Source organism: Carex rostrata, chromosome 5 (assembly GCF_964058835.1).
Source record: "Carex rostrata chromosome 5, lpCarRost1.2, whole genome shotgun sequence".
Taxonomy (NCBI): Eukaryota; Viridiplantae; Streptophyta; class Magnoliopsida; order Poales; family Cyperaceae; genus Carex; species Carex rostrata.
In genome coordinates, this window is record NC_135922.1 from 7,697,147 (window position 1) to 7,711,664 (window position 14,518).

Sequence of the window (14,518 nt, forward strand, 5' to 3'; positions counted from 1 at the left end):
AAATTATCAAGTTAATACTTCTATTTCCCAAACACTTCTATTTCCTTTTTGAAGTCACTAGACAACTTAATTAATTGCAAAAGTATTATCAAGTTCTACAATCATATATTTTTTTATTTAATTTTATGTTCTTATCAGTTAGTCTAAAATCCTATTCAAAATTACTACCTTATAAAATCAGGTGAGATGAATTATCATTAAAACAAAAGAAAAGCAATTTAATTCAATCCAATTTAAAAGAAAAACCTAAAATGACGGGGGTTTGTCAACCCAAGGCCTAGGGAAAGGAAAAATATAGTCTTTTAGGGTAGATCAGGACCGTCCATCAGAGACAGGTGGAGGCGCGTTGAGGAAAGGAGGACACGTGTCAGTTCACAGTTTGAAAAGAGGCTTCATAACTCTTTTATTATAATATCTCTTTGTTTGTTTGCATTTTTGAAAAACAAATGCTCAATTAATACTGCCCCCATTCTGCTATTTCTGAATAAAAAGCTTCCCTCAGAGAAAAAAGATGAAAAAAAACAAACAAAACCCTCAAAACTCTCCCTCTCTTGCAATGAGCGGACAGGGGCAATGCATGGGAGAGAGGAAAATAGTCTCTCTCTCTCTCTCGCTCTTTTTGATTTTTGCCCTGTTTTCTTCTGATTAAGTGCTAATTACCCGAAATCTTGAGAAATTCGGTGCATATTGTGTCTCTTGGCAGTGATTCGGTGCTTTCTGATTTTCGTTGCTTGTTGATTTGGGACGGTTGTGAGGCGGGGCGACGTTGCTGCCTTGGTACCGGCCGTTTAAAAGAGAGACACCTAAACCTCGGGTAACCCTTCAATTGCTTGTTTTATTGTTCGATTTGTGCCTTATCTGATGATTATGATTGACCTCACGGGTTGTTGATTTTTCTGGAGGCAATTTGTTGGGTTATCTTTCCTTGTGCCGTGCACTATTGTGCTTGATTTTGACGTTCGATATGATCATTGATGTCATGCCGGCTTGTGCCTTGTTTCGATTCTGACCTTGCCCTTGCTATTGTTTTCCTTTTTGCTGGTGCAGCACCTGTGTGGTGCCTTTGCTTCATGTGGTTATGCTTGTTTGTGTTGGTTGGCCGAATTCTCTGTCTAAACGCTGTGATTGCGATCCTGAGTGTTGCTGTGTTATAACTGACTTGTAGATTTATCAGAACTTGAACTGGCAGGGGCCTATAAGTAATTTAATTAAGGCTTGGGGTTGATTGTCTTGAGTGGTTTTGATCGACTGATTAAATTTTAAATTTTTGTTTGGAAAAACGCAAACACGAAATTTAAGTGACCATTTATTATTCTTTGGCAAAGGGTAAAAAGGGTATCATTGACACCCCTATCCGGATCCGGATATATTTATAATTTGAAGAAAACATCCGAATTCAGATACTGAGTGATAAACGGAGTCGATATCCAATTCTATCCGGATCCGAAAGCTACTTACCAGCGCTGCTGCAGCTGAAGCGGTCGTAATATCCGTGAACCCGTTTTCTTTTGAGGCATTTTGGTTTTGCCCGTAGATATCCTGGTTCTGTCTTCACGTCGGATGTCGGATGAAGGACAGAGGAGGGAATTTTTTTCATAAATCATAATTAATAAAACGAATTTTACGGAACCAATATGGTTGGATTTTTTTTTTTCGAAAACCATAAGGACCGTGGGAACCCCACGGTCTTAAATTATTTTATTTTATGTTTTTAAAAAAAACAGAATTTTTTTCCAGACTGTGAGGTTCCCATGGTCTCAATTTTTTTTTTTTTTTTTTATAAAACAGAATTTTTAAAAAAAAAAATTTTGTATTAAAATATTATAAATGTTGAATATACTTCTTTGAAAATAGATGAAATACAATATAATTTGATTTATTAGAAAGACTGCAATAAATAACCCGATCAATATTTTTCAGGTCGGGTTTTCGCGGCTGTAAGAAAAATTAATATATTTCTTTGTGTTATTAGAAAAAAATAAAAATGCTTAGATTCTGAGTTATTGATTCCGGTTCAAAAGTCACTTCTAGGTAATCTAGAAAATATTGTGATCCTTCTAGGACATTTAATTTATAAAAAGTTATATATATTTTGAGAATTTTTTTTTAATAACAATCATTAAATAACTTAAAAGTTTTTGTTTTTTTCAAAAATAGATACAACTTTTCATAAATTAAATGTACTAGAAGGATCACAATATTTTCTGGACTACCTAGAAGTGACTTTTGAACCGGGATCAATAACTCAAAATCTAAGCATTTTTATTTTTTTCTAATAACACATAAAAAAATATATTAATTTTTCTTACAGTCGCGAAAAACCCGACCTGAAAAATATTGATCCGGGTTATATATTGCAGTCTTTCTAATAAATCAAATTATATTGTATTTCATCTATTTTCAAAGAAATATATTCAACATTTATAATATTTTAATACAAAATTTTTTTTTTTTAAATTCTGTTTTATAAAAAAAAAATTGAGACCGTGGGAACCCCACGGTCTGGAAAAAAAAATAAAAAATTTGAGACCGTGGGAACCCCACGGTCCTTATGGTTTTTGCAAAAAAAAAAACCAATCATATTGGTTCCGTAAAATTCGTTTCATTAATTATGGTTTATGAAAAAAATTTCAGAGGAGGGGTTCTTGGCCTATTAAGGCCTCAATATATACTTTAATTTAAATTGTGGGACTAATTTTATCTCGGAACAGGAGCAATTTCTATTGCACACAATGGAGAAAATGAATGGATTATCTCCAATCTAGTTGTAAGGTTTTGTCCTATGATCTTGTAATTTAATAAATTTGGTCTGAGCCACGAAAGTTTCTATTTTTTTTTCTTATTTTCCATTACAAAACAAAAGTCGGTTTTGAATATAATATTTGAGTGAATTATTCATATAAATCAATTATCCAACAATTAATTATTCATTTCGTATTCGTATTTGAATCCGTATAAGTTTAAGGAGAATTTGATTTTAAGGCGACAATTATCCGACAATTATTCATATAAATCAATTATCCGACAATTATTCATATAAATCAATTATCCGACAATTATTCATATAAATCAATTATCCGACAATTATTCATATAAATCAATTATCCGACAATTATTCATATAAATCAATTATCCTCTCCGTATGCGTATTCGTTTAAGGCGAATTTGATTTTAAATTTTGACATTTGTTTACTATTTGTATCCGTATTCGTATCCGCTCATTGAAAAATGGATATGGATTTGGTATTGACATTATCCGCTCCGAATCCACTCCGTTTTCACCCCTAACGTTATGATGTAAAAATTATTATTACTAGTTTAAAATGATATTTAAAATTGTGATGTATAAATTAATCAAGGATATTATGATCATTTTCATCCGTAAAATTTAGAATTAAATAGTAATTAATTGTTATAATTAAAATTTTAAAGTCAACCTTATTAGGACTAAAGACTTAGTTATTGTTATTTAATCTATGTAAACGCAACACTCATAAGGTAGGCAGATTTCAACGGTTTGAATTCGTCATTTGAAGCCGATTTAGCAGATTTTAGATTTCAGTTCACCAACGGACTTGGTGAACTTGAGAACACCCTAGTTCTACTCATTTTACTTCTTTTTTTTTATAGATAATACTTTTATTATTCGTTATAATAACCAGATGGAAAAAAAAATTTATAAATAATATAAAGGTTCTCATGTCAGACATACTCTGAAACTGATAATAAAGCATACGATATTCCTAAAATTCGCAAATACTATTCTTATACAAAATGCTTTGTGTAAATGACTACAACAAAGCGCATCTGGTGTAGTGGTATCATACCCTCCCACGGTACTGACCAGGGTTAAATTCCCTGGATGCGCAATTGTATTTCTATTTTCTTTCCTTTATAGTCTTTTTGTGTTAAAATTGCAGGTATTCTGCCGCATTTTTTTATTAAACGAAAATAAAATAATAAAATATCAGGAAAGGGTATCGTTTTGCTGAAAAATTGAAATGCAGGAGAAACGGGATGGTTTATCCTGTCCATCTACAATGTTTGGACGGGATAAACTATTCCGTCTAGATTAGTGCTCCGCTAATCTTGTTAAATAGAAAAAAGAAATAAAAAAATTTCTTGGACGGAATAGATTATCCGGTCTAGCAAAAAAATGCCACAGTGCCAGACGGGATAATCTATCCCGTTCAAGGTATTTTAATTTTTTTATGTTAAATCGCTAATAAGGATCAAGATTAACAGGACGAGATGCTTTATCCCGTTCAGATACTTTAGCTAGACGGGATAAACCATCCCGGTTTTCTTAGATTTTGATTTTTCACCAAAACGATCTTCTTTCGCGATATTTTTTTATTTGTATTTTGTATTAATAAAAAAATCGGGGTATTATGTAATAGTGTAATTTCATAGTCTCCAAAATAATCCAATCACCCAGTATAGTTTATAAATTATATGGAGTAGACTACAATCGAAAGAAAAAAAGGGGAAAACAATTCATGAGTTTACATTTAATTTAAATTTGTATACTTGTGTCTCACTCTTCACTGAAACTAATTTTTCTTAATTCATATAAACAAACCTTAAGTTAGAACCTTATATCAATTATGAAAATTGTGTTCCAATGAAGAGAGACAAATAAAAATTGTTATACCCTATGTAATTAAGTGCATGGTTGATCAAGGTTATCCGTGTAATATTCTTTAAATATTCTCTCTTTTTTATTATTTGTAAATCTGAGTTTAGTTGAGTGGCTTTCATGTTATAGCAGGAAACATACTAGCTAAGTAGTATTTTGATGCACATCTCTTATTTGTACATGCAAATGTTTATAAATAAGAAAATTATTTATCTAAATTTACAAGTATTTATATCAAAGTTTAAATTAAATACTTTTTGAACGAGTAAAAAACAACTTCTGAATTTCAATTCTTAATTACAGAAGGTATAATAACTACATTTATTATCAAAATAAATATTTAAAAAAATTATAAATATGGTACTTTGGTATTGACGTCAATGCACTAATCAAGTCATACTATGGATTTAGTTCTGCATTTTCAAAATTTAAATAGTCAATCTAAACTATTCAATATAATCTCCATATAAAGTGTACTTGAAAGTCAAATTTTAGATTTTTTTTTGTTTTAGAAATTTTTTATTTTTTAGATAAATAAAATCACTACTTTTGAATGGGTCAAAATCTTTAAATCAGGTGATATTCTATCTACCTAAAAAATAGTAATTTTTTTTTAAATGTAAATTTTTGTTCGAAGTTCATTTCATGTTGAGTGGCTTGGATCGACTGATTAAACTTTAATCTCATTTCTGTCATAATTCTTTTTTAGAAAAACGCAAACACCAAATTTAAATGACCATTAATTTATTATTGTTTGGTATCATTGACACCCCTTCATGTGAATTTTCATTTTGTCCAGCAGCTTTTATTCATCTATTGGTTTTTATTTTTATAATTTATTGTGTTTTTCTTCCATCCTCTTTCGGATAATTATATACTTGGAGTCTAAACTAACAGTAATCATTATGTTTTGTCTAAAACTATGAACTTTTTAATTTTTTTTTAAAATAGAGTATTTAATATTACAACCAAAAATATACTCACAACAATGATATATAAAAGAAATCATTCATAATTAATGTTACATAAATAAAATAAATAACATCAACCCATGCAAAATAAAATAGTACAATTAAAATTAAATAAAAATGAAATGTACGGACTATAGAAAATTAAACATAACAAACAAGAAAATAGGAAAATTTGAACAACCTCGGAACAACAAACTGAAAAGAGCAACTTACAATCATTGAGACTCAAAATCTAACCGTTCGTCTTTACTTGCATTCTTTCGTGTAGTCTCCTTTTATTATTTTGCTTACCAACCCCTGCAATAATTAAGAGAAGAACAATTAATTACAATGAAAACAATAGCAAAGTATATATGAGCAGCAATCAAGTAAAAAAATGTTAATTACAACCAAAGAAGAGCATGAGGTCTCACTTTTCTTTACGCACAAATGGGATATGCTTAATCTTGTGTAGATCTTTATCTTCTTGCATAGATTTGCGTAGCTCATCCGAGGGGTAATTTACTACTAACTCTTGAAGAGTCGGCACCTTTTGTAGTTCAGGAAGTGCATCCAGGCTATAACATTGATAAAATCTGAGATGACAAAGCACAGGCATAGCTCCCTCTTCTATGTCCCAATGACATAGATTTATTAGGCCATGGAGCTTCAGTTTTTCGAGGTTAGGAAACCCTCCGGTTGAACAAATCAGCTTAGTTCCCATATATGAGTATGAGTCTAAATGAAGTATCCTAAGGCTCAGCAGCTTCTCCAATATGGGCATTGGATCTTCCTCAAGGTTAGACCATTTGAGCGTCAATTTGGTTAGGTTTGGTGGGAACATCTCAACACTTGGAACACATATATCTCTTATCCACTCTCCATCGAGATATAGATTTTGTATCTTCCCATGACAAGGTAAGTCCGTTGTACCACCAAATGGTAGCATCCCACGTCTACGTAGAATACCCAAGTAGACCAACTGTTCGGTCCTTCTCAGCACAGCCTCGAAACTTCGCCACATTTGTTGAACCCTTTCATTATCTATACTCCCTTCAAAGCGAATCACTAATGTACGTAAGTTGATACAACATGCTAATTCCACTATTTCTGTCTCTGTACTCACATACTCGAGTGTTTGTAGATTTGTATGTTGATTCCATTTTAAACGGAAATCGAAACGCCAGCTACCATATACATGTTTTAGGGTTGGAATTAGGACATCCAAAACAATAGTGTCTTCCGCAGAAAATGACCCATCTAAATCAATGGTTTCTAGATTATAGAAGGAAAACTTCTTAAATAAATCCTTTGGAATATAACAGTATCTTAAACCCAAATACCTCAAATGTACCAAGCCCTTCGGCCACTGTCTCTGGGTGAATTCGGTCATATCTACATTATGCAAGGTTAACACTCTAAGTAGACTAAAGCTACTATAATTTAATTTGCTAAAGCCACAATCCTTTGATGAAAATAGGTCAAAACCAAAACAGAGTAAAGAACGAGTGTTTTCTGAATAAACACCATCCTGTGTGAGAGTGGAAAATTGCAGTGCCGCACGGCGCGGTTTTATAGCAGGTAGCTGGTTAACATCTTTGCCTTCTTTTGAGAATACGGTGAAGAAGTTCTCCTCTTTGGCTTTGGTGATAGCCAAATCTCGTAGAAGATCATGCATAGTGCAGTGTTTACAGTAGCCGTTCCATGATTTTTTAGTAACTTGAATCAAGCACCTACAACAATTTTTTTCATACGAATTGACATCAAAGAAGTAGGGAAATATTTGTTTATAAATAAGTTGGTATTTCTTTAAGTCAATTTAAAATGAAAAATGATGAACGCTTGGCTATATGAAATTTTTTATAAATGATGAATGCTCAGATATATATAAAAAATGAGGTATTCCTTACGGAGGTCCCACTAGGATTACCGATAGGCGGTGATAGAAATATAAAATATATTAGGAAACTGTAATGCTGAAACTATTATTATAAAAATTCTTACTGATCAGCTAATATATAAGTTACATATAAATTTGGTTTGAGTTAGATATAAGTATCACACGTGTGCCGAGGGTTGCAGATATCTACAGCAATATTGTGAACCGTTCAAACTTTTTATGCACGAAAAGAATTTGATCCGGCTTTATATTAACTGAAAGTTTGACGTATTAAAGCCTACGGGCATCCACTTCAAAAAAATAAAAAATAAAATTTGAGGTATGTCAGATGATACGGACTACGTTGAGAAGAGAAAGGTATCCAATTGATATCTAAAACCGGAAAAAAAAATTTACCAGTTTTTAGTTCCAAAACTGGAAAAAAAATTTCTAGAAATATACATATATTATAAAAAAATATGAGTTTATATAAAAAAGTAAAAACGACGTTTATAAATAAAATACCGATTGTTGTATGCCTACCGTTGAATGTTGAATGAAAACTTAAACTAAATTTTTGAGACACTAAATTTTTCCGGTAATTGGTGTTAAGACCGGAAAATTAAAAAAAAAAAATTTAGATATAAATAAAAAATTTATATGTATAATATATGTATATGTATATCAAATTTGACTTCTACTGGTAAATCAGCAAGTCTGGACTGATATAGGGACCAAACTGCAAAAATGATTACACCAACATGTAGAGCATTAAAAAATATACAGAATTGACATAAATTTCAATTTATTTGGAGTTTCCTACAGTTAGTTACGAATTTTCAAAGTTCAGCTTTCGAAAAAACTTTAAATAGCCATAACTTTGGCTAGGAAAGTCGGATTTGGGGGTATGACTATTTTTCGGAAAGGGGGGGACGAGACGGATCCGATTTTGCCCGGGAGAACCCTGAGCATTGTTGCATCCAAAGCATCAGAATTTCAAAAAAACGTCGTTTAGTGCCTCTAAAATTCAGTTTAAGTTTTTGTTCAATAGTAGCCATACAACGATAGGTATTTTATTTATAAACATCGTTTTTTTTTTTTTATAAACTCATTTTTTATAATATATGTATATATAATATAATATATGTATATGTATATATGTAAATGAGTTTTATTAAAAAAAAAACTGAAAAATATAATTTTCGGAAAAAAAATTTCCAGTTTTGGGACTAAAAATAGAAAAAAAAAATTCCGGAATTGGATACCACAATTTTTTTTCCGGTTTTAGATATCAATTTCCAGAAAAAAAAATTTCCGGTAGTTGGTGTTAAAACAGGAAAAAAAAAATTCCGGTTTGGGTAGTTTTGAAAATACACCCGACGTTTGGTTATTTTTAAAAAAAATTATATTATTTTTGGATATAAATAAAAAAATCAGAAAAAGTTCGGTTGAATGAGAACTTCACACATGGCTCACTTGCAAAATATTTTTAATTTGATTATCTTTTTTCTGGTTTGTTTATCAAGTGTACAAGTATATTATTTTTAATTTGATTATATTTTTAATTTTCTGGTTTGAATGAGAACTTCACACATGGCTCACTTGCAGAATATTTTTGTCAGTAAAGATGTTTAAGTAAAGCGTTGTTCAAAGCTTGGATTTGGCACTATTTCCACTCCTTTTGTCAGCAGTAAAATAGTAAATTAGTAAAATAGTAAAAAAAAACAAAAAAACAAAAAAAAAGAGAAAAACAAAAGAGCAGCCCTAGTCATTACCAGTTTACTAAGTAGACCGTCAAAAGAACCTTTGAGAAAACCCAATAATTACAACACCTAGACAAGGAAAAAGACAATCCAACCTGCCCAGCCGTTACAAAGGAATTTTTTTATATTTATATAAAATATTATCAAATAAGAGAGAAAGATCAAGAGTTTCTCAATTTGTTGATGCATAGAAGGATGATATTTTACCGATCAAAATTTTATATCGACAAAAATTTCACCAATCCAAAGTTTTTCATTTTTAGATCATTGGTTTGAGTTACATACGAGAAGAGTGAATAGAATTTTTATTTTTATAAATTATTATTAAATAATATATGAAAATATATGGAATACCTTAAAATTTGGATGTACTAGAAGAATCGGGACCAATGATCCAGATCCAAAGTTTGGACCGGGATTAATTAATGGACCATAATTTTTAATTAGTTTTATTATCCAAAAATGTTTCTCTCTGTTTCAAAATTTCTCCATATTAGAATGTGCTTGGAGATCAACTTTTACATTTTTTGCAACTTTTTTACTATTTTTTTAGATTTGTTCAAAATAGAGTTTTAACTTGGTAAAAAAAATCTTAAAAAATAATAAAAAGTTTTCAAAAACACTGTTTTGAAAAATTCTTAATAGTAAAATAATTCAAAAAATATATAAATTGTTGCCCCCAAGCACATTCTAATATGGAGAACATGCTGAGTGCTTCAAATTGATTATTTAAATATTAAAAATGCAAAGATAACTTATAAACATATGCCCTCATATGTTTATACAAGCAAAGTAGCAAACCTAATTCTATATATGGCTATCAGATTGCTTCACTCTTCTAAAATAAAATTTTGTCGGTTATAGATTTCTAGATCAACTATTATGCCTTGTTTAATTGGATGAAGGGCAGAGGAAAAGTGGTAAGACAAGAGAAAATTTCATAAAGAGTTTTTATTTGATTGAAAATTTAATAGACAAAGATGACTTACTGTAATCTTCTAAAGTTTTTGTTTTTTAACCCTTCAAATTATAATGTAACCGAAGAAGACAAGATCAATCAAATAAGAGAATAAAATACAAACTATATCCTTGACCTCCCTTTTTCTTCACCTCCGGGTGGGTGTTGTCATTGTCAATTTTATTACTTAATTTGGGTAAGCCAATTAATTAATTTATGTTAGTATGTACTCAAATCTCTTCCTCGTCACTCATTGAATTTCAATTTAATTGTAGTTTCCAGTTAAATTATGAATATTATTGTAATTTTTCAAAAAAATATTCCATTAAAAATATTTTTTTAATAAAATATGTTGGTTTATAAGAATATTTTTTAACAAAATATTTTTCAAAAAAATCTCTAGAGAAAATTTTGCCTACCTATGAATAATCTACAGTCTGAATTGATTTATTCACGGTAATCCACAACCCGCTAATTATACCAATAAAATCCAGGTACGTCTCTAATTAAGCTTATTGTTTTTAGCCTTTGAATTCACTAGTTATTATCATTTGGTGTTTCCCTCACACATTCGGAAACTACATTTGTATATTATATATACGTACTCTTGCTAAGGACCAATAAATAACATTTGTACTTGCAACATGCAAGAGAAAAAAAAATGAAAATGGTTTAGTATCGAATTATTTTCCTTTCAACACGGTCGTCTATTCTGCACACTAATAATTGTATAATATCTAAATAAATGTTAATAATATTTAACTATGTGTTAAGAGATACAATTCTTGAACTTCATGCATTAAAAGATACTAAATTTCATGCAAATATTCTTATATATATAAAATAAAATTTGTTTGGTATTATCCTTGATCATGTGTGTACGGGACACTGATTGAATTTAGAGGAGGCATTAGAAAGGAATAATGTTGGATCAGATCTACTGATAGCTTAAAAAATTGAACTGAAAAAGGATGTACCTTTGTACTAGCTCTTCCAGGCATTTTTCAACTCGGTCCTCTATTGTTCTAGCACCATCTTTCGGTACGAGTCCTTCAGCCATCCACATTCTCGTAACGTGCTCTCCCGAAATCTTATAATCTTCTGGAAAAGAAGCAAAATAAAGGAAACATGGTTTGAGTTCATAAGGCAAGTCTTCATAACTCATGGCTAGAACTTGCGAGCACTTCTTCCCAGCTTCATCGTGCCATTCCAAGGTCTCCTCAGTTGTATTCCAAGCAGTGTAGTTGCGCTCTTTCCTTGAGAGGATACCGCCTAGCACAACTAATGCTAAAGGTAACCCACCACATTTTTTTGATAATTTTTCGGCAACTTTTAAGAGATCACGAGGGTAATTCTCAGGTTGTATATGTTGTTGGAAAGCTTTTCTGAAGATGAGAGCTATACTCTCATCATCAGTTAGGTAACGGAGTTTATATGGTGGTATATTGCAATCTGCCGCGAGAGCAACATCAACTGATCTGCTGGTAATTATCACGCGGCTGGCATTTTTTGGATCGGGTAATCCATTTTTCAATTGTTCCCAATCACTATCCCTCCACACATCATCAAGGATAATTAGGTACCTCTTAGAGGTCAAGGATTTCTGAAGCTCGGCCGGTAAATTCTCATCAGTTACGGGTGGATTTCTATTTTCCATTCTGGGTTCGATTGAGTAAAGAATTTTTCTGAAGATATCATTTATATTGAACTTTTGAGAAATGGACACCCATGTGCGACAATTGAAATGCCGTTCCAGTTCCGCACTGTGGTTAGAAAAATGAATGGTTAGAAATGGACATTCATGTGCGACAATCGATATAAGTTTTTGTTGAATGAAAATGCTGGATTTTGTTCACAATTAAAAACAATTGTGGCAGGTTGCTCTTGTTGAAAGTTAATTCAAAATTATTTTTAGATAATCTCTGCATAGGTTTAGTTTATTTAGAAGCAGTTTTTAGACATATGAAAACTGCAATGATTATTTAGGCATTGGTTATTTTAAGCATAGTTATTTTAGGATTAGTTAGAGTAGTGGTTAGTTATTTTTAGCATGTTGTGTAGTGGGTGCTTAATTTAGGGAAGTTGTGGGTGGTTATTTTAGGAACATTGTATTGCTTTAAATACTGCATAACTTTATGTAATTGAGTAAGAGAGAAAGGAAATAAAGCGTTGTTCCTATTCAGAAAAATATTCTTCTCTCTTCAATCTTTTGCATACTGGCACAAAGCAGTGCAGTATTGCTTAGTTTATCCCAACAGCTCTTGGTATAACGATTACAAGCAAGGTAAATGATTGCTAATAGCAATGAATAATTGAAGTATTTCATCACTTCTTGATCGAGAAAGGAAAAATAATAAAATCTAAACAAAGGATTCAATTTGGACAGTTGACTTCCTAACAACTAGTTGGTTTCGGATTTAGCAATTTTCTTGTTATAGATTGTTCCCCACAAAAATTATGCTCTTTACACAAAAAAAACAAACATGATTTTGAGAAGAGAGAGTGTGCACCTTTTGAATACTTTTTGGGCCAAGGTTGTCTTCCCGAGGCCGCCAATACCCACAATTGAGAGCACCATCCGCCTTGAAATCTTTGTCTCGAGCAGCTGGTTGATAATCTTGCGCTTGTCATTCTCAAGGCCCACAACTTCTGAATCATCAACATCAGTAGGTTTTGTTGGCCTAAAAGGTACCGGATCAATTTGTTCATTATCAGCGCCCCGAATCGTAATTTCCAAGTTGATTCGAAGCTGATAAATCTTTTTGAGATTCTCTGTGATTTCTTCGATCTCACCACTCAGCTTCAGCTTTAGCTTGTTGATTTTGTAGGGTTTTTTTAACCACATACAAATTTTACAGGACCAGGGAGAACTTTTTGGATGGTTTTCTTCAATCTCAACCAGGAAGGTGTCAATCACATCTTCTATTCTGTGGGCAATGTCTCTGACTTGGTTAACCCACTCTTTTACCGATTCATTTTTGTTACTCTTTGAATCGGCATCTCTTAGATAAGCTTGGATCAAGCGAAGCTCCTTCTGCATCTGCTTGATCTGGCCACTCACAGCTTGCAGTTCCTGAGCTTTCTTCAGCAAGGTATCAGCAAGCTTTTGCAACACATAGCCCACAGCTGACTCTGCCATGTATTTCTGATTGTGGGGAGTGTCTTTCTCTTTTCTTTTTTTTGTTGCGTGTGTGTGTCTGTGTGTGTTGCCGGGGGGAGAGGCTGGGGTTATTAAACGTGAATTAGCTCTGTGCTTGAGGATGCCTGGTAGAGTTGCCTGAGATGGTTATATAGAGAGAGAGAGAGAGAGCTTTGTTGTAATTACTTGTATCTTTGGAAAAGGAATGCAAAGATAGGCACCATTCTTTGCTTGTTTTTTGTTCTTTGATGATGAGTCGATACTGGGATGACAGAAATTGGTATTTGAAGAGCACATCAGCACAGGTTCTTTTCTTCCAAGCTCGGGACTTATATAAAAATAAAAAGATAAAGAATGAACTAGCGTATCTTTGAAAGAGGAATAAAGAGGTAGGCCTCTTTCTTTGCTTTTTCTTTTTTTTTTCTTTTGAAGAGCACAGGTTCTTTTCTTCCAGGCTTGGCTCACGGTGTTTAAGCCAAGTTCAGTATTAACCTCAGAATGGCTACCAAGATGAATGTTTGGCTTAGGTTGCAGATTTTCTCAGCAAAAAGTGTGATACTTAGCTTGAGAACAAACAAAGCAAACTTGTAGGGTAACCTAAGGGTTCCTTTTTAAAAAAATTATATCAAAATGGTACAGATTGAATAACACATGGCCCGATGATGGCTTAACCAAACAGTAAGACCAGATTGGATCATTAGATCAGCGAGTTTCAATTTATCTTAATAAATTGTAAAAAAATTCAATAAAATATATAATTTGTTCTACAAGCACATTTTAATATAGAGATCACATCTAACGCTTTGAATTGACTTCTTGGACTTTGAAAATTAAAAAAATGACTTAATTGCACGGGACCTCAGGAACAATCGATTTGATATTAGCCACTTGATTTAAATTCAAATCTTCAACTTGATTTAAATTCAGATCTAGGGTTTCATTTGATTTTTTTTATTTTTATTTTTGAATTATACACGGTTCACTTTAAAAACCGCATAGGATTAAGTTTTTATACATGGTTTTACTTTAAAAACCGTATATGATGTGTTGGGCGAAAAAAAAATGTGAAATGCATGTACTTGACTTTTTATAAAAAATGTGATTTTTTATTTTGGTTGAAAACATAAAAACCCTAGGATTTTCTTGGTACTGAGCTCAAATTCTTGCTATACCGATGCATGGCTATTTGT

General features: G+C 31.8%; 1 protein-coding gene and 1 pseudogene across 1 annotated transcript; both read right to left on the reverse strand.

Moving 5' to 3' along the window:
* Positions 1 to 14,518, reverse strand: part of LOC144553791 (uncharacterized) — an 87,927-nt pseudogene that overhangs the window by 53,895 nt on the left and 19,514 nt on the right.
* On the reverse strand, positions 6,020 to 13,389 carry LOC144554401 (putative disease resistance RPP13-like protein 3). The gene is made up of 3 exons (XM_078302722.1): positions 12,700 to 13,389; positions 11,167 to 11,952; positions 6,020 to 7,322 (listed from the first exon to the last, which is right to left on the reverse strand). Exons 1-3 carry the CDS (start codon positions 13,326 to 13,328, stop codon positions 6,020 to 6,022), a joined length of 2,718 nt encoding a protein of 905 aa, XP_078158848.1. The 5' UTR covers positions 13,329 to 13,389.